Source organism: Cynocephalus volans, chromosome 1 (assembly GCF_027409185.1).
Source record: "Cynocephalus volans isolate mCynVol1 chromosome 1, mCynVol1.pri, whole genome shotgun sequence".
NCBI classification, from domain to species: Eukaryota; Metazoa; Chordata; class Mammalia; order Dermoptera; family Cynocephalidae; genus Cynocephalus; species Cynocephalus volans.
This window is the reverse complement of record NC_084460.1, coordinates 55,929,574-55,950,091: the sequence shown is the minus strand read 5'-3', so window position 1 is coordinate 55,950,091 and position 20,518 is coordinate 55,929,574. Positions and strand designations below refer to the sequence as shown.

General features: G+C 58.9%; 1 protein-coding gene across 1 annotated transcript; it reads left to right on the top strand.

Moving 5' to 3' along the window:
- Positions 1–6,316: 6,316 nt before the first annotated feature.
- HRH3 (histamine receptor H3) lies at positions 6,317–9,689 on the top strand. Its single transcript, XM_063074865.1, has 3 exons — positions 6,317–6,563; positions 7,581–7,747; positions 8,766–9,689. The coding sequence occupies exons 1-3, from the start codon at positions 6,317–6,319 to the stop codon at positions 9,687–9,689; spliced, it is 1,338 nt and encodes a 445-aa protein (XP_062930935.1).
- Positions 9,690–20,518: the final 10,829 nt, after the last annotated feature.

Sequence of the window (20,518 nt, the reverse complement as noted above, 5' to 3'; positions counted from 1 at the left end):
CCCAGGCGCCGTCCTTAGCAGGAACGAGCATGGGATTAGGAGATTTCAGACCATGCTTAGACTGCTCTATTTGGTTCTTCAAACTCTCCGTGCTCAGGGCTGACCCGTGGCTCACTTGGGAGAGCATGGTGCTGACAGCACCAAGTCAAGGGTTAGGATCCCCTTACCGGTCTTTTTTTAAAAAACAAACAAACAAAAACTCTCTGTGCTCTCTCCAGCCTCTGAGCCTTTGCGCATGCTGTTCCGTCTGCCCTCAGCCTGCCTTCTCCCCCTAAGTGGAAACTGAGGCCCAGGAGGGACTGAAGCATGGTTCAAGCTCAGTGTCCTGGGGGTCACTGACCTGGCCCATGGACTGGGTGGGGTTCACTCTTAAGCTGGCCCCATGGGCTCTGAGTGAGCAGGGAGCAGACCCCACGAGGGCTGCAGGCTTCCTTCCTAAGAACAGGCTGTGGTGGCCTCCAGAGCCATCCTGCCCAGGTGCCTCATCACCTGCCAGGTCTGATGTGGGGGCACAGCTGCTGCTTCTCTCACTCTTGCTCCCTCGCTCACTCTTTGCCCCAAGCCCACAGCAGCCAGGCAGTGGGAAACACAGGTGCCCCGAGATAAGGCCCCACTGTAGTCCCAGCTGCCGCCACTGCTCCCCACCACAGCCAAGCTCTCTGTGCGCAGACCCACTGTCCCAGCGGGATGGTGCATGGGCTCCTCAGGCACTGCCAACAAAGGTGCCCCAAGGGGACCCCCGGAGCAGCTGCAGGGAGGACTTGGCCTGCTGCCACCCCTACCCCCAACCCCCTCGTTCATCCTGGGGTTCTAGCGATGCCAGCCCCCACACACGAGCTCAAGCCACTGTGGCCAGTTCCGGGGGTCTCTTGGCAGCCTCCTCCCTCCTGGGGAGTGGAGGTGGGAGCAGGAAGCAGCCTGGAGATGCAGGGAGAGAGCCTGGGGAGATACTCCCTGCCAGAGAAGGACATGGACACAGGGAAGACGCACTGGGAGGAAGCAGCCATCCTCCGAGCTTCTGCACGCAGCGGTGTCTGAAGTCCACCAGCCCCAGACTTCTCAGCCACTGGCAGCAACAGCTGTGCCTTCTCCTTAGGCCTTTTTGAGTTGGTTTCTGTCACTTGCAGCCAAACTACAGCAGCTATATCTCTGGATCTCCTGTCCTTCTTCCTTTCACCTGGGCCTTGGGTCTAATTCTGCTTAGTCCCCAAAGGCAGGAAAAGTCACTCAGCTTTGTATTCTGAATCAGTGGCCTCAGATGCCATTCTTAACACACCTGAGCCCAGAGATCATCAGGATGCACCCAGAGCTGGCTCAGAATGTCACCAGGGGGAAAAAAAGACAAGGAACAAAAAAAGAAAAATCTACATTCCCATATTTAAATGAGCTCTTGCAGAAAGAGAGAAAGTGAACAGCGCTTGCTGTGAAGGGTGGTGCGGCCCTGCACCCGACCCCAACGGGGGCTTGGGCATAGCCAGCAGGAGGACATCCCACCCTGGCCCTCAGCAGCCCCACTCTCTCATCACTTCTCATTAGTGGGCCATGTCCCTGAACAGCGGGGACAGCTCTGCGGGCGGCTGCACGAGGCACGCCATTGGTTCGAGGGAGACAGGTCTTTTCTAGAGCAGTGAGAGATGCTGTGGCAGAGCCGCTGCCTGTGATGGTGCAGGTGCGGGGTGGGGGGTGGGCACGGTGCGTGGGGGCAAGGTACACTGTGCGGGAGGCATAGGTGCAGGGGGTGGCATCTTGTCAGTGTGTGGGACCTGGGCCTCCCCTGCTCAGCTGCCACTACTGCAGGTCTTGGGGGCTTACCCTCATTCCTGAGGGTCCTGAATTCCTGGCCACTACACCTTCTCAGGCTAGGGTAGCTGTAGTGGTTGCACATGTCTGCTCACAGACACAACCGGGCAAGGGAGGACCAGGGTGCCCAAGAAGGTCCCTGAGTCCCACACTCATCTCCCCACCGTGGAACTATGGCCCTACCTCCTCCTATTGACCAGGGCCACTCACCCCTCACAGATAGTGATGCCTCTTCTTGTTCAGCGGGTCCCTCTTATGTCCCATGGTGACAGTGTGCCCCTTCTAGGGATAAGGACCTCTAACGCTGCAGAGCTCCAAGTTTCAGAAGCACAAATTCCTCAGTGGATCACTGGGAGGTGTGGGGACCCTCCTCCTGCTCTGTGGGCTCCTGAATGCTTGTGCCCTTCTTGCTGGAGATGCAGTGCCATCTAAAATCTCTGTTTTGTTATCTGCATCCCATAGGATGGTGCTGTCTCCCGCCCCAAGCTGACGTGCCTCAGGATGGAAGTTCCTGCATCTAGTGAGGCCCGATGCTCCCACGGCGTGTGGCAGGCTGTGGGACCACTCTTGCATCTCCTTTGCTGGAACTGGGCCTCCTGGGCAGGTGCTATGCTGTGTGGGCTTCCATGCCTGTGGAGCAGTGCTCCATACAGCCCTGGATTGTGGTGCAGGCTCTGTGCGCAAGGCGAGCAAACCCATACCTGGAGCAGGTGCACAGCCCCCTGAGGACCAGAGCAGAAGAGGCCCAGTGTAGCCAGCTCACCACCAGGTGGCGACTTGCTGTGCTGGAGGAACGAGTCCTCGTGGGGCTGTGTTGGACTCCTGCTGGCTGCGGCCAGCCATTCGGAGGCAGCAGCAGGGGATGGGCCTCAGCAGAGGGGAGTCCGAGAGGGGAGTCTATGTTTCTGGGCTCATGCGTGGCCCCAATGTGGCCACTCCATCTGTGCTGTCATGCTGGTTCTGGGGTGGCTGGTGACAGGGGCTTGCTATGCCATGTCTTCCTGGTGGGTGCTTCTGGTGGCTGTTTGCACCTGATACAAAACCTATCCTGCTGGTGCCACATCCTGTGGCAGTGCACATGGCTCCAGCAGCTCCTTGGCTCCTTGGCTCCACCTCTAGTGCCTTTCCTCTCAGGCCCCTGACCAGTCTGCCAGGATGTTGACCACTGACCCCAAATCCATGGGTAGTCTGATCTGGGCCACTTTCCTTTTTCCACCCAAAGTGCACTTAACTGGGATAGCCACTACTTGGGACAGAGTCCCAGGGCAAGATGCCCTGTAGAAGGCCACATGGAGGCCTGTCTCACTCAGCCTGCACTGCACTGGCCAAGGTAGGCCCCAGCCCAGCGGACACCAGGCTCCCGTGTGGCAAGGCCAAGGCCCTGAACATGTGTGCTGGTCACGCTGGCCTCGGGGCCTCAACATCAGTGCTGGACCAGCAGTGGCCATTGAGAGAGTGAACTCTGGGCCTGTGTGACCTTGGGCAGGTGGCTTATTGGCTCTGTACAGGGGCAGCAGATCCTGCCCACCTTTAGGGCGACTAGGGCTGCTGAGGTCATACATGTAGGTAGGTGCTCACACTGTGTATACCCGATAGGGAGTGATCACCACCAGCCAGTGACATTATCAGAACCCTGGGCCAACCCTGGCCCTCTGCTCTCCTATTGGCCTTCATTTACAGAGGAAGATCTCAGACCCAGAGAAATTCAGTAACTCGTCCAAGGTCACACAGCTGGGTCCCCAGTGTTGGGTTGAACTGAGTCCAACCCCCACCCCCAGCTGTGTGCTCTTAGATGAGGGGCTTGGCCCCCAAGCTTTGACTGTAAAATGGGGGGTGGGGGCTTAGTTGGGCCTCCTTCTCACACTTCCCATGAGTATGCAGTGAGGTGACCTGCAGCACATGGGTGTCCCCGCACCAAACACACTGTCTACCCCTACTGTGTGATGGACATTTTGCCATCACTCTGGCAATAGGCCGCAATTCCCCAGAACAACTGCGGAACAGGTGAGAGCTGAGGCCACCAGGGAAGCTCCTGTGCCTGAGTCCTCTGGCCCCAGACCAGCACTGCCCAGGCTCTCTGGGGATGGTCAGCGAGCAGGGAGGTCTTTAGAGTCCTGGACAGCTGTGGATTAAAGGTGGGGTGAGGCAGGGAGGGAGAAGGGCTGGGTGTGCTTCCAGATCCCCTAATCTTTGGTTCTGTTGGGGTCCCAAGCCTGTTGTCACTTCCAGGCTTGGTTCACCTCCTGTGAGTTTCCAGAATAATGACAACCACAGGACAAGGGTCTGAGACTTTACAAGGACTTTACACAGCCTCCTGTCAACTCTGCCTCCAACCCTGCAGGGTAAGCAATCAAATTCCCCATTCCCAGGTGGGGCACTGAGGCTCCAGCCAGTGAGTGAGAGAGCTGGGGCTCCCCCCTTGGCCCCCATCCACCTCCACCTCCTGAGGCCTCAGAGGGCCCCAGGCAGCACTATGTGGTCAGAGCCAGCCTTGGGGGTGATCGGGGAAGAGCAGGGCCTGGGGGAGGGGCTACCCAACTTGGAGCTGCTGGCTGGGGATACGGGACCATGAGTTCTGACTCTACACCAAAGGCCACAGGAGAACTTGGAGGATGGGCTTGATGGGGTCCAATAACCCCTCACTGCCTAGCTGCAGGGAACTTTCCACTTGCCATTATGTGTCTGGTCCCTGCATAGCCCCTGACCTCGGGTGGGGGGGGATCAGGGGAAAATAGGGGAACCTGTGAGAAGACCAGCGTTTGCTGGTGGAGGGCAAAGAATACACCAGATAATCAGAGAGGGCTTCTGGGAAGAGGATGAGCTGGAATCTGAAGCCCTTTCCCCAGAGCAGTCTCCTAGAATATAGTGGGCTGGCTGGGGCCTTGGGCCTGGGAGCTCCTCTCTGCAACCAGCCCTAAGGAGGGAGCAGAGGGATTCCACCCCCCACTTCCCAAAGTTTCTGAACCCCATTTGGCGCTAGGGGGAGGGGTGGGTCCATACATGATCCGGAGGCTGCTGTAAGTGTGGAGGTGCCTGTGTGTGCTGGCACCTGGGGTCCCGTCTGCAGCCCCGCCCCCCAGCAGCCACATGGTCCTCCTCACACACAGTGGTGCGCATTTCTGTCCTCTTGGAGGCATCCCGATGTGCAACGCCAGCGACAGAGCAGAGTCGCTGCCTCCCCTCCCTCCGGCACTGCTCCCTGCTGTCTGCTGTCTGGTCTGTCTAACTGTTCCTGGGTCCCGGAGCCTGACGCTGGTGGCTGTTTCCCCAGTCTGTGGGTGTCTGTGTGCCTGAGTGTGGGCGCGTCTGTCTGTCTGCTGTGTCTCCGGCTGAATCTGTCCTTGACCCCGTGTATCTGAGAGCCTGTATCTGGGGGGAGGGGGCGCTCCCTCCCCCCGCCGCCCTCCCTTGCCCCTCCCGCAGGCGCTAACACAGCTGTCGCCGCCGGCCTGGCTGCGCCCTGTGCGCAGTGACCTCGTCTGTCCGCTGCAGCAGTGACCGCCAGCGGGGTCCGTGGCCAGGCTCCGAGCCGTTTGCCTCTCCTCCCCGACCCGGGGCCGTCTGAGCCCCTGGTGGGCTCGCTCCCCTCCTAGCTGGGTCTGCTCGGGCTCCTCATCTTCCTTACATAACTCCACATCTGTCTGCGACTTGCAGGAAACCCTGGACCCTGAGCTGGGCCCAGACCACCGGGAGACTGAAACCCAGGGTCCCAGACATAAGGGGAGGTGGAGCAGACCCCTGGTCAAGGCACCTTCTGTCAAGGACCCCATCCCCATCTCTTCTCCTCCAAACGTTCCTTTCCTTGGAGACTCACTTGCCCAAGGCATAAAACGAGGAAGGTCGCTACGGGGCGGGTTCCCCCCGAGCACAGGTGCAGCTCCCCCACCCCCACCCAGGTCCCCACAGGCGCCTGGGCTCCCGACGAGGGCCGGGCAGGGGTCCCCGGGGCCGAGGGCACGGGGAAGGCCAAGCAGCCCAGAGAGCGGCTCCCAGGTGCGCAGGCCGGCCGACCACAGGCGAGCCCCCAGACTCGGCTGTTGGGCGCCCCGCCAGCCGCCGTGCGCTCCCGGGCTGAGCCGGCCGGCTGGCACGCGGCGCTGTCCGTGGTGCTGCCGGCGCCGGGCGGGGCGGGGGCGGGGCGAGGACGGCAGCCAATGGTGGGGCGCGGGGCGCTGGGCGCGGGGCGGAGCGCGGGGCGCGCTCGGCTGCGCTCTGCTCTCGGGGTGCACCGACTCTCCGGTGGCAGCTCGGGATCCAGCTCCAGTTCGGCTCCGCTCACACTGCAGGGACGGCGCCGCCAGCCCCACTCCGCTCAGATTCCAGCCCCGGCCCCCTCGGCGTCGCCCGCTCCCGCCCGGCCCCGGCTCCACAGACCATGCGCCGGGCGCCCCCCGGGGAACCAGGCCGGGACGAGAGCCCGCAAAGACGAGGCTCCCGGGCCGGGGCCCCTTCCGGACGCCCGGCTCTCGGCCCGCGCCCTGATCCACGTCCCGGCGCCGCGTGAGGCAGCGGGGCCATGGAGCGCGCACCGCCCGACGGGCCGCTGAACGCGTCGGGGGCGCTGGCGGGCGAGGCGACGGCAGGCGGGGCGCGCGGCTTCTCTGCCGCCTGGACCGCGGTGCTGGCCGCGCTCATGGCGCTGCTCATCGTGGCCACGGTGCTGGGCAACGCGCTGGTCATGCTCGCCTTCGTGGCCGACTCGAGCCTCCGCACCCAGAACAACTTCTTTCTGCTCAATCTCGCCATCTCCGACTTCCTCGTGGGTAAAGCCCCCAGCCCCCGCCCGCCGCTGGAGCCCAGGGGCGCCCAGCCCGACCGGGCCGAGGGGACTGGAGCAGGGACCTGGGGTGGCTCCCGCAGGCACACGCTCAGCCAGGGGCCGGGCCTGGGGAGGGAGCTTCTGGGTCCGGTGGGGCAGTGGGCGCGGGCGAAGTTCCCTGCCTCACGGGTCGCCTGACAGGGGCTGGGAAGGGATCATCCCGGGGAAGGGGTCCAGAGGGCTGGCGCTCGGCGAGGCGCAAGGCGCAGCGACCGCGAGTGCAGCGCTAGCTCCTGCGCTGTAGCCAAACAAAGGCTGCGGTGGACTCAGGACGCGCGCAGAGGGCGCCGGGGAAGGTCTGGGGGAGGGGACGTGGAAGGGGGGATTTTTAGAGCTGTGCTGGGGGAGGGGGCCGTGGGGAAGGCGAAGACTGGGGGAGCAGCTTGGAGGAGCGCGCTCTCACGTGTCCATGCTCTGCTGCCGGCTGCGGGGCGGGGCGCGCGACCGGAGCGCCAGACACCTGTTGGGGCTGTGAGGTGCGTCTTCCAGACGCTCAAAGCGGGGGCTTGGCGGTGGGAGCGGCTGGCGTGGCTGCTTCCAAATGCCCTTTAAGCCAGGAGCAAGGCTTTTTCGGTTTCTAAGCCGATGAGGGAGGCAGGGCTATCCAAACACCAGGGTAGGTTCTGGAGTCCAGCCTGGGGTTGTGGGGAGAGGGAGGAAATTATCTCTCTTCTTCCTTTTGGGGGCTGGGAAAGCCAGACAGAAGTCTAGGGAGTCCTGACTCCAGGTTCCAGGTCATGTCGTGCCCAGAGGTCCCCATGACTGGATCTTCCCTCCTGTCCCAGTGGGGCTGGGGCATGGGGGTTGAAGGCCAGCAGCAGGGCAAGTGGAGAGGCAAGTATGATGCTGATCCCAGAAGGTGGCCACCATGTGACCCCCATGTCCTGCCTCTCTCCACTGTGGTTGTTCTGACTCCGGACCCCTGGCCAGCTGGTCCCATCATGGCCTTCCTCTCACACAGGTGCCTTCTGCATCCCTCTGTATGTGCCCTATGTGCTGACCGGCCGCTGGACCTTTGGCCGGGGCCTCTGCAAGCTGTGGCTGGTAGTCGACTACCTACTGTGCACCTCGTCCGTGTTCAACATCGTGCTCATCAGCTACGACCGCTTCCTGTCGGTCACCCGAGCTGTGAGTCCCGGGGTATGGGTGCCAAGGTACCCTCCCAGGGTGGGGGAATCAGAGATAGCCATGGGGGGCACCAGGGAGGGGATGGCCACTTCTGAACCATGGGCAGGTGCCTGGTGGCCTTTGTCCCTGCTGGCCTCCCACCTGACACACAGGCACTCTATGGCCAACTGCCCACTCAGTGGTCATTAGCTGCTGGCAAGGCTGGTGCTGGCACAGACACAGACAGAAAGTCTGGACTTTCATCAGATGTTCCCGAGGAAGGGGTGTCACTTTGGACTTCACCCCGGGCAGGTCCAAATTCCCTGGGGTTGAGAGAGAATCTGGGGTCCAAGGCCCCTGGCAGTATCCCTCACACACATGGGTTCAAGAGTGTGCACACATGCAGATACAGGGCCCCAGGAAGACAGGCCGCCGTTCTCGAACCCATGAGGTTTCCTCTGTGTGTGTGGCCACCATGAGTGGGGACCCTGGACCTGCCTGGGTATCCTGTGTCAGGGCACACAGGCATGAGGAGCTGCCGCAGAAGTCGCTCCTTTACCTTCTCACCTTCTGATGTGGACCAAGAGCGCTTTGTAACTGCGTGTGGGTGGGTGGGAGTCTCCCAGCAATGGACCAGCATGTGGCCTCGTTCCTCTACCTCTGGCTCACAGGACAGCAAGCACCTGCACAAGGGCAGGGGTGGAGTGCCCCCATGAGCACAATGAACCTCTGACGATGGCTCAGACCTCAGCAAGACACATCATGTGAGAAATCATTGTTTGCGGCCAATGCTGAGTTTGGTGTCGAGGATGTAGGGACAGATGACAGGGCACCTGGGGAGCTCATGGCTGGGGCAAACAGGCAGTCCAGCACAAAAGTTAGGACTCATGTTGATCTAGGGGACATTCCGAGGCTCTAGGGCACCAGCTAGCCAGGGTGCACAGCAGGGGCAGGACTGGGGGGGCGGGCAGAGGGGAAGGGGAGAAGGGCAGGCCCAGAGGCAGCTCTCCCACCCTCCTGAGCCAACACGTCCCTACAGGTGTCGTACCGGGCGCAGCAGGGTGACACGTGGCGGGCGGTGCGGAAGATGGTGCTGGTGTGGGTGCTGGCCTTCCTGCTGTACGGGCCGGCCATCCTCAGCTGGGAGCACCTGTCAGGTGGCAGCTCCATCCCCGAGGGCCACTGCTATGCCGAGTTCTTCTACAACTGGTACTTCCTCATCACGGCCTCCACGCTCGAGTTCTTCACACCCTTCCTCAGTGTCACCTTCTTCAACCTCAGCATCTACCTGAACATCCAGAGGCGCACGCGCCTGCGGCTGGACAGGGCCCGCGAGGCCGCTGACCCGGAGCCCCTGCCCGAGGCCCCGCGCCCACCGCCCCTGCCACCCGCCGGATGCTGGAGCTGCTGGCCGAGGGCGCGCGGGGAAGCCCTGCCACTGCACAGGTACGGGGTGGGCCAGGTGGCCCCGGGTGCTGATGCCAGGGAGGCGGCCCTCGCGGGTGGCAGGGGCAGAGATGCCCCGGCCTCGCCCACCTCCAGCTCTGGCAGCTCCTCAAGGGGCGCCGAGGGGCCACGCTCGCTCCAGCGGGGCTCCAAGCCGTCAGCGTCCTCAGCGTCCCTGGAGAAGCGCATGAATATGGTGTCCCAGAGCTTCACCCAGCGCTTCCGGTTGTCGCGGGACAAGAAGGTGGCCAAGTCCCTGGCCGTCATTGTGAGCATCTTTGGGCTCTGCTGGGCCCCCTACACACTCCTGATGATCATACGGGCCGCCTGCCACGGGCACTGCATCCCTGACTACTGGTATGAGACGTCCTTCTGGCTTCTTTGGGCCAACTCAGCCGTCAACCCTGTCCTCTACCCACTGTGCCACTACAGCTTCCGCCGAGCCTTCACCAAGCTGCTCTGCCCCCAGAAGCTCAAGATCCAGCCCCATAACTCCCTGGAGCAGTGCTGGAAGTGAGCCGGCCTCCCCGGGACCTCCCACTGCCACCCACCCCAGTCCCAGTTTCCTGGGCAGCCGGCCAAGCTGCCCCCACCTGGCTCGCCCACCAGGTGTGAGCCACGCCCTCTGTGGCCCACCCTAGATGCCACAGCAACCTCTCTTAGACCATCTGCCCTGCGGGTAGGCAGCTGGAGTACTAGCTGGTGGAACTGGAGTGTGGGTGGCTGGTCCTGCCACCCACATCCTGGCTCCATCCAGCCATGCTGTCCACCCTCCACAGGCAGTGCGATGGCCAGTGGTATCTGCTCCTCACACAAGTATTGGTTGACGTTCTTCCTAAAGCAAACACTTGGTGTGTGCACCAGGCCTCCAACCAGCAGTTTGCTCCTGCATGTGACACACCTGCACACACCTGCACTCCTCCCCTCTCCCTGGACAAGCCTGGGACACTGCCTCTGCTGCTGTCTGTCTCTTGCTTAAGCCCGGGCCCAGCTCCTTCATCCCTCTTCCCTCCAACTCTCTCTGCCCCCAAAAGTGTCAAGTGGCCCTAGGAACCTCAAAGCTGTCCTCTGCTTTTCCACTCGGGGTATTTTCAGGAAGATGAAGAAAACATGTCTGTGAACTTGATGTTCCTTGGATGTTTAATCAAGAGAGACAAGATTGCCAAGGAGCTCAGGGCTGGATTGGCAGGTGTGGGCTCCCACGCCCTCCTCCTTCTGTGCTGCGGCTTCCGGCTGAGCTCGCCAGCTGCTTCTGCCTGCCCCACCCCTGGGCTTGGGACATTGGGCTGATGGGGGATCTGTAAGTGGCCGGAGCCACAACACCTGCTCTGCCAAGCCAGAGCCTGCCCCTCCCGCTCTGTCTGCTCAACCAGAATTTCTTGGGGGTTGTTGGACAGGAGGGGACCTGGCATGCCCTGAGGGTCCTGAGGTTGCAGGTGTCATCAGAAGGAGACCAGCACCCAGGGAGGGGCCGCTTCACCACGTCCTGTGCACCCATCAGATGCTCTGCATGCCCCCTTGCCCGCGTGCCTGCTTTGCTGCCCCTGCAAACCGTGAGGTCACAATAAAGTGTATTTTTTTAATGGTGCTGATTCCTGGGGATTTTGTGGAGGGATCAGAGGCTCCCCAGGGACACAAGAGTCCACCAAGTGACAGGCATGCGGCACAGGGACTGCAGTAAGGAGAAAAGACTGCCTGCCACAGCAGGGTTTAATCCTAATGAGGGACCAGTGCCCCAGCAGTGTCCACACCACCGGACCCCCACACTGCTCAAGGTGCTGCAGGGAGGAGACATGCCCTGCACACCTGTCCAGGAGGGTGGCATGGCGCTGGGAATGGGCCACTCCAGCCATGAGCATGCAGTCCCATGGCCCCTACCCTGATCCAGCCTTCCTTCCCCACGTCAGGGGGTTTGTCCTTCTTGGCCAGGAGCCACGACACCTCACAGCCATGATCTTCTGCCTGGGGGGCAGGGCTGCAGCCCATCAAGACTCAGGGCCCAGGGAGGATCTCGGCCATGCCCCATGTGTAGGGGGGGAGAAGTGCCTCGGGAAGGGGCAGCACAGGAGCCATAAAACCAGAGGGGGCTCCCAGCGCCTGGGGGCTGGAGCTGAGCTGGAGTCATGCTGGGAGGGATGAGTATGGGGAGGGGAGGGTGTTTTTGGTAGAAGAGCCATCTGGACAAAGTCCTGGAGGTGGGGCCAAGGGGGCAGGATGCGGACAGGGAGGAGAGGATGGACAGAGCTGTGCCGAGTCTTGTGAGCCTGCAGTGCTCAGAGGCCTTGTGGAAAACCAGAGAAGCCCAGCTTGGGTGAGATGCAAACTTGGTGGGCAGGTGCCAGCTCCTCCTAGAAGTCCCGCCTCCAGCTTCGAGGGCCCTCTCTCCCCAGCCTGCTTTCCCGGTCCTCGGTCCTCGGTCCTCGAGCGAGAGGCTGTCCTTGCTCTGCAGCGCTCCTGCTCCTGTCTTGCCTTCCCCCACGGTATGGCTGTTCTCACAGCCAGGCACCAAGAGGTCCAGCTCCAGCAGGAGGTGCACAAAGGCTCCCTTTGCAGAGACTCCTGTCCCAGCACTGCAAAAGGGGATCGTGACCCTCTCTCACTCCCCAAAGCCACACTTGCACTTTTACATTCCAAACTTCCCAGAAAACTCCCCCAGAGTGCTAAGCTCAACCTTGCCCCCTCCAGCTCTCTCCATCTCCCAGACTTCTGATTCTGCCTCCCGGTAGCCCAAGGGCCCCTCTGGTTAAGGCAGGACCCTCTTCTCAGGCAGGAGCATACAGGCCCCTCCTTAGTGACCAGAGGGAGAGGAGAGCCTGGGGATGCTTAGGCCTTCTTCATGATTCTTGTCCCAGCCTGTGTGCCCTTCCACTCGGGGCTGGGCCCTGTCCTGAGCAGAGTTGGAGGCAGTGATGGCAGAAGCCACCTTCAGCTCAGCAACCCCTGCCCTGTCTCTGGGAGGCCCCGTGGCTCCCCCAGCATCCTCCCTTGCAGGCCAGCACTGCATGGCCCGGCCTGGCCCCTCGGTGGGCATCTGTCCCCGAGGCCCAGAGCTGTCTGGAAAAGGACAAAGAATCCGTTCTCCACAGCAACGGCCGCTTCTACGCCAACAGCACAGCCAGAGCCCTGGCTGCCCCTCCACCAGTCCCTGCTAAATGGCTACAAATTGGAGAATAAAAGCACAGGCTTTCAAGCAATTTTGCCTTCAATCTCTGGAAACTGTCACTCCCCAGAGCTCCCATGCGGGGATGGAGGAGGAGAGAAAAAAGACACCAAGACTATTGAGCTACATTCTGCAGCAAACAAACATGCCAAGGGGCCTTTCTTCTTGAATCAGAGGTGCTGGGACGAGGCACAGGCCTGCTGCTGCCTGCTGGGCATCTGCTGAGCACCTACTATGTGCCAGGCACTGTGGGGCTGCCAGGCTGCAGTGGGAGCCACACAAATGTGGGCCCTGGGCTGCTGGGAGGCAGACAAACCACCACCGATAAGCGGCTGAGGAACGTGGCCATGCCTGGGCCCAGGGTGCTATCCTGGGTGCACATGGACGGCGTCAGCCCTCCCAGTGCAGGAGGCAGGGTGGCAACAAGCCGAGAGGCAGCCCGTGAGAGCAAGGCCCAGGGCCAGCAGGGCCTCCAGGGGCCTCCCGATTGGGCCCCTTGGGGGCTGGTGCTGGCCACACCTATCCAGCCACCTGGCTGCCCTGGTGCTGGCTCTAAGGTGGCCAGCAGGCAAGCCAACTCCCATCTTTCTGCAAAAAGCCAAATTATTGGGGAGCCAGGGCTGTGACAAGGGATGGCCAGGGCCTCGCAGGCAAGGCATCTGGAGTCCTGGGATGTGGGGGGCCATTTGGCTGTCTGGCCACTACCTCCCTGTGCTCCCATCCCATCCCAGCACTCCTGGCTGGGCTTGGGGAATGTGAAGAACCTTTCCACCAACATTTTTGGAGCTCCTTCTGGGCGCCAAGCCCAGGATGAGCACTCTATGTCCTTGCAGCCACCCCAAGGGGTGCTTTTGCTCTCCATTCTGCAGACATGAGAACTGGAGTCGGGAGGCTGGGCAGCTCCCACCACTTAGCAGTCAGTGGGGAGCCAGGATGTGAAGCCAAGTCTGGCTCCAAAGCCCAGGCTCTTCCCACTCATTGGGCTTGCCTTGAGCACCTACTGTGTTCTGGCACCACAGGCACGGCAGGTGTGAGCTGGCTCCCCCTGCAGGACTGTGCCTTTCTGGGGGACAGGGACCAGGCCTCCCTTACCTCTGTGCATGGTAACAGGAATGGGTGCCCCCAAAATGGAGAGCAAAATGGGGTATGTGGGAAGGATTCCATGAGCCTCAGAACCACACCTCAGCTCTCTTGATCTCAACACAAAGCCCTTATGGAGTGCCCACTCTATGTCCTCCAGTGTGCTGAATGCAGGGAGCTGGGAGATGCAGCCCCTGCCTACATTAAGCCTGTGCTGAGTCAGGAATGTGGGGCAAGATTGGGCCATGGAGCTTGAAGTCCCAATGCCCAATTGCCCAGGTCAGGCAGAACGTGTGCTTGGAGGGGAAACTGAGGCCTGGGGGACAGGGATTGCCCCAGCCTCCCCAGTAGGAGGATCAAGGAAGTGGCAGGGCCAAGGCTAAGGGGCACCTGCCCAGGAAGGACCACCCTGGTGCCTGGCATGTGGAATATGCTCAGACCGTAACAACAAGAACATTTACTATGTTCCAGGCACCATTCTGAATCCTTTTCTTAGCTAAACTCATCTGGTCCTCAAACATGGCAGGTGCTATTATTCCCACTTTGCAGATGAGGAAACCGAGGCAGAGAGAGGTTGTGACCTGTTCAATGTTGCACAGCTAATGAGAGGCCGAGTTGGTGCTGGTTTCCTTCTGACCATTTCCCCAACTCCCTCCGCTGTCAGGGCCACTTCCTCTCTCTTCTCCTGAGCCTGACATCCCGGGCACCAGCTCAGCAGATGCACTTTTCTCTGGAAAGCCCCTTTCTCCTCACTCCAGTGGGCTCAGCAGAGCTGACCCCACCCCTTGGCTCCAAGATATGTGTGCATCCCAGGCATGGCTAGTCAGAATCACCACAATGGGTCTGAAGTGGTGCACATCCCCTGCCCAGCCAGCGAGCAGCAATCCTGGGACTTTGGTTGGAACCCTGGGAAAGAGGTTTTCCTCTCCAGCTGCAGTTGTTGGCCTGAAAGTATCCCAAGTTGTCTTCACCGAGGCTGTGTTGTGGAGAGACCCATCTGGTGCAGAGGAAAGCCGTGCTGAGAGCTGGAATGAGACACCTTCCCGATGCCATTGTCTAAGCACTGGGTCCAGCCTTGCATAAAGCCAGCCCTGGAGCTTTGTGTTTTCCAAGTTACCAAACACACCTTCTTTCCAAAAGCTGGTACAAGATGTGTTTCTGAAATTGTAATGGGAAAAATCCTGCCCAGAGAGACTTGTTCCAGGCTGGCATCCCTCTGTCTCAGGGAGAGAGCAGATCTCTCCTTCCCATGGGAGATCGGTCTTTGATCATAAAAAACGGGGAAGTGAGCTAATTATTTAGTGAATAATAATTAGTTGTTTGTAATGGGTGTTGGTAGGAAAGCATTCTTTAAACACACTGGGCTCTAGGGGCAGAAAGGTGACATCCTTCTCACAGACAGGCCGTCACAGGGGGCCTCGACCAGGCAGTTTGCCTGGGCTTTAGATTCCTTATCGACTAAGCAGTGTACCAGAAAGTACTCAGTGCCCCACAACTCCCCGAGGAAAGCAGCATGGTGTCCAGAGGGTGGTAAGCCTCCCTCTGAAATCCACCTGACCCAAAACTGGAAGGGCAGAGAAATACCCTCAAAAGAGAAAGAAAAAAGAAAGGAGAGAAAAAGGAGATGGCTTCTGAAGATGAGGGGAGTGAACACTGAAGGAACTGGGTTAGAAACTGCAATTGCGCCACTCCGAAGTCAGTTTACAAATTCAAACATGACAAATTCGACAATCTTTACCTGCCTCTCCTGTCCATGCACGGCCATCTTTAGAGTCCAGCAAACCCTAGCTTAGAGCTGAGGCTTGGAGTAGGGGCGACCTGGTGGATGGGGAATCCTGGGCTGGTCTCCCAGTCTGGCAGAACCACAAGCTCCCGACAAGCCAGGAGGGCGGGCAGGCAGTGGGCCATTTGCTGGTCCCCCCACTCCTGTGTCATTTGCCCCTCAGGGCCCATGGGCTTCCTCTGTCAGCTGAGGGCCTTGCCTGGCTTATTTTCTGCTCTGTCCCAGAAATTATCTGTTCCTTGTCCTGTTTCCTCCGATCTGTTAATTCATACTCAAGTGTGACAGACTGACTATGCCAGGAAGAGGTGGAGATTTACATTTTAGCAAAAGACAATCTTTAAATCCAAATGGATTAAATTCTAATGCAGGCATTTCAGACAGGAAGATACACCAAGGGGATGGTGGGCGGGGGGGGGGTTCCTTCCATGTGCTGGGCCCTGAGCCAGGCACTGACCTCACCAAGGAATCCGGATTTGTCCAGCGGGGAGGTGAGAGCCCCTTGGTCTGAGCTCCTGGAATGAGCCCCCTTGCTAGGCCAGAGGTTCTGTGGGGGCCACTGGGCCATGGGAACCTATGGGGGCCGCATGGATATTTCCTGGGACCAGAACTGGGCCCTTCAAATGTTTCTTTTAATCAACTATGGACTCCAGACCCTCCTCAATGATCCCTGTAGGCTGGTCCTGGGCTGTGCCCAGGTAGACTCCTGCAGGGCTCAGAGTCGCTTGGGAGGCAGTCACATGGGCATATATCACTATCTCAGGGAGGGAGCTGGCTGCTGCTGGGGCCGCCCAAAGTATATACCAGGAGGGCTGCTGGCTGGAAGGGGCCAGCCAGGGCATGCCCTAGGCTGTCCTGGCACAACTGGGGTTAGGAAGTTACTTAGGGGATGTGCTACTGGGGAGGTTTTTCAACCACCCCTCCCCACCTTGGGGCTTCCCCTGGCCTTTACCAGCTGCAAGCCTGTCCTTAGGGCCAGAGGGGGGCCTTTCTGAGGGACATTTCCTGGCCCAAAGGCTGGATGGCAGAGCATGAGTCTGGCAGGTCCAGGGCTAGGAGGGGTGGCATGGGGGCTGGGGGTGGGAAGGGAGCAGGCCTGAGCTGGGGTGGAGGACCTGGGCAAGTGTGCACCACCCCCAGGCCATCCTGGAGGCAACACCTCCCCCCTGCCCTGGCTTCTGTCCCCACCCCCCAGGCCTCCCCCTCAGAGGCTGGAGGATGGCCTGGAGGCTGTGAAGAAGGGGGTCCCTCCGCGGCCCTCATACCCTGGGGCACTCTCACTCCCAGCTGTCCCAGTCCTCTAGCCCTCCCTCCCAGCCGGGCATCAACATGGAAAATTAATGCCAATAGGGCTTTGTTTTCAAAGCCTCCTCCTCACTTAATCCCTCCACTTAGAATCAACAGATAAAATACAGGACGCTCAGTTCAAGCTGATTTCAGATTCACAACAGCACTTTAGTTTGTGTGCGTCCATGTACTGCATGCTTTGCTGTGAATCTGAGATGCAAATGTAGCTGGCATTTGCCCATCCTGTGCCCATCTGGGAAAACCCAGCCCCTTCTCCTCTTCTTTCCTCAAAGCCCCTCTGCTGACAAGGACACTTGGAGAGAGAGGCAGGGAGAGGGGACTCAGCTTAAGGAGCCATCAACCTCTTTGGAAAGGAAGAGAGGAATTAGGGCTGCAGGTTGGGTGGGGTTCAGAGGGGGTGGCTGCCTATGGCCTAGTCCCCAGGCCTGGCCATGGGCAGCGTGCTGGGACCCCGGGGGCTCGGCCCTGTCTGCCACACAGGAGGGGCCAGACCACCTCTGCCCTTGGCCGTGGATTCCAGGTGACAATCCAGGACCCCTGTGAGCCCAGGGAAGGGGTCCACCCTGGGTGGAGCTGAACTGAGCATGGGTAAGATCCCCGGGGAGGAAAGCAAGTGCCCCATGCCCCGTGTGTTGGGCCCCATCATCTCCACTGAGCAGGTGAGGATGCTTCCACTCCCTCCCCCAGCGTGCCGACACTGCCCATATCCCACCCCCTAGTGCAGAGTGTAAAGGGTACAGCAGCTGAGCTGAGTGGCCAGCTGGACCCCAGCCAGTCCTGCACCTTGGAGGCCTTGGCAGGAGGTGGAGCAGTTTACTGGCTCTCAAGAAAAACGCAAACCCACTGGTACCCACTGATTTTTTGCCAAGAAAGATTTTTCCCCCCTAAGGAACCAGATGATTGCAAGAAAGAATAAACCATCAGGCAGCCCCCTCTTTTCTCCAGCCCTGTCCCTAGCACCCACGCCTCAGCTCCGTGGGGGGTCAGTCTCCCATGAACCCCATAAGTCAGTGGCATGTGAGCTGCTGGGTCACAAGGCCATGCAGACTCTCCTTTGCCTGCGTGGCCGTGCTCTGTTTAGGTGGTTGGACACATCACACCGAGGAAAGGCAGGCTGAGGTCTTCTCTGTTGCACTCGGCCTTTCTCAAACACCAGCAGGCTAATTTCAGAAGTGGAGGCTGCGGGCCTGGTGTGGGGGCTGACCACAGGGGCTGGTCCTGGCAGTAAGAACACAATCATATCAGCAGCAGGCAGTGCCCAGCCTGCACTATGTTCCCTGTGTGGACTCCTTCACCCCGTGGTGCTGATGGCGATGTCCCCAGATTCCTAAACCCACAGCAATGGATTGTTCCCAGGAAGGACATTTGCCACAGAGCTTAATGCCAAGAGGTGTGCAGGCTGCAAAAAGACTCGCTTATGTATTCATTTAACCTCCTTTCAACAAACAGCTGGCAAGGGTGCCAGTCTGGGGACAGTCCCTCCAGGGACTTGTCGGAGAGCAGAAGTCCTGCTTATTTCTTGTCTTTTTCTTTTGAGAGTGCTGTAGATTCACATGCCTTTGGACGCAAGAGCACAGAGAGACCCCATGGGCTCTCCCTCTCCACCCAGTGTGCCCCAAATGGGAACAGTGGGCAGAAGTATCCTACAAGACCATGGCGGGACACTGACATGGGCATGCTCCACAGCCACATTCAGATTCCCATCTCACCTGTGTGTGCATGTGTTTAGTTCTATGCAATTTTTAAGATCATGGTAAACAGTATTTAACATACAACTCACCATTTAAACCATTTGTAAGTGCACAATTCACTGGCATTAAGCACATTCATTCACATTACTGCATGACGATTGTCACCATCCATCTCTAGAAGTTTCTCATCTTCTGAAAGTGAAACTTGTTGCCCATTAAACACTAAGTTCTATGAGGTTTTTTGCATGTCGAGACCACAGCCTGTCTGAGGATCCAGGTGCTGCACTGTTATGGCCATAGCCACTTCCCACCCACCCAGTCCCCAACCTCTAAACACTGGTAACCTGTTCTTCATCTCCATCATTTGTCACTCCAAGAATGCTGTAGAAACAGAATCCTAACCTGTAACCCCTGGATGCCGGCTATCTAATCGGGGTGCCATGGCATGGGAGCTCGCTCCTCCTCACTGCTGAGCAGTGTCCCACTCTAGCCTGTGGCTGTGCGCCCTATTAGTAAATGTATTAGCATGTACCCAACGGGTGTACATTTATTGGAAATGAATGCCTCCCTCCTCTGTGCTAGCGCTGTCCCAGGCACTGGGCACAGTGAAAAGAGGTCTCTGTTCTTAAGGAGCCAGGGGAGGGGGATAGATAGCGCAGGAGTGTCAGGTGGGGGCCCCGCGCTGCATGCCCTGGTGCCCTGCAGCCCACTAAAATGAAAGAAAGGAGGGAGACAAGGCATAGATGGGAGACTTCCACAAAGCTCTGGACGACCTGGCAGGAGGGCATGAGGCAGGCTGAGGGCGTGCCCTCCTGCACCCTGGGAAACACTGCAGGGCTGGAGATTTGGCTTTGGGGCAGTGAAAGAGGAGTCCTGGGACAGAGAACGCCAGGCCTAGGGATGGCGCTCAAGGCTGAAAGTTGGAGAATTTAGAGAAATTTTGCATTGTGAAACTTGGGCCTTCCATCTTTAGACCTGTTTCCAAAAGGTCAGCAGAGCCAGATTACAGCCCAAGGCAGGTGCCCAGCTGGAACCACTGGGGGCGACTATCAACAGCAGGGAGCCAACCAAGAAAGCAGGAGACGGGGCAGCACCCACAGCGGGTGGAACAAGGTCCTGCGGGCAGGGGAGGAGTCCTCCGGAGGGTGCCTCCCCCACCACCCCGCTGGGCAGCCAGGTGGGGGTAGGGGGCCAGAGGACACCAAGGGAACCTTCAGGAACAAAGGGAGGCTGCCTGCTGGAGAGCCTGGCAGATGTCACCAGCTGGCAGGGGACAGATGTTGCAAGACAGAAAACATATCAGGAGTACAGAGGAAACCAGGTAAAGGAACACAGGGCAAGAAAACCAGGGGCTAGACAGCCTGCCATGAGGCTTTGGCTCTACCACGCACAGTATGCCACCCTAACAGATTCTAGATCACCCTGTTGTGGGGGCTGGAGGCTGCTGTGAGGAAGCTGAGTCGTTACCCACCATGGGGAGATGTCCACAGACAATGCCCAATTGACAAACAGAAGCAATGGTTGAATAACTTCTACAAGCAGAGACCAATTCTTGTAGAAACAGCGAGAAGAGGTGGGGATGGCACACAGCTGGGATCTGAGGAGATGTGCCACAAGGGCTGCTATTTCTCAGTATGTCTTTTAGTACCATGTGCCTTTAAAAAATAGTTTCAAACCACAAGAAACCCAAATGCACCTAATATCAGCCACTGTGCACTTGGTCAGTCAATAAATAATTATCAGGCGCCTTCTCTAGGTCAGGTTGCTTGAAGGTGCTGGGGGCACAGCTGAGAAGAGACAAAGACCCAGCATCTGGAGGTGACCCTAGCACCCCATGGGTGCTGAGAGCACGGGGCTGGCCTGTACCCGCTGGCACTTTTTCTGATTCAGTACCACAGCCATGACTGTCTCAGGAATGACTTGGTGCCTTCACTCACTTGCTACCAAAGACTGGCTCAGATGGCCATGTGGTTGGTGTACACCTCCACTTACGGGAAATGTCTGGAAGAGCAAATATCCAGGGATAGAAAGCAGACCAGTGGTTGCTTAGAGCTAGGAGGAGGTGAGTGGGGGTGATTGCTCATGAGGATGGGGTTTCTTTTTGGGGTGAAAACATTCTGGAATTAGTGGTGACAGCTGTACAATCTTACAAATATACTAAAAACCACTGGATTGCACACTTTAAAATGGTGAATTTTATGGTACATGAATTATATCTCTATTAAAATAAATAAGACTGTGGCAAAAATTTCTGCTTCTAAAATAAAAGATGGGAACCAGGAAACCATGGGGAAACCAAGTCTAGCTTTACTTTCCTAAATGAGAAC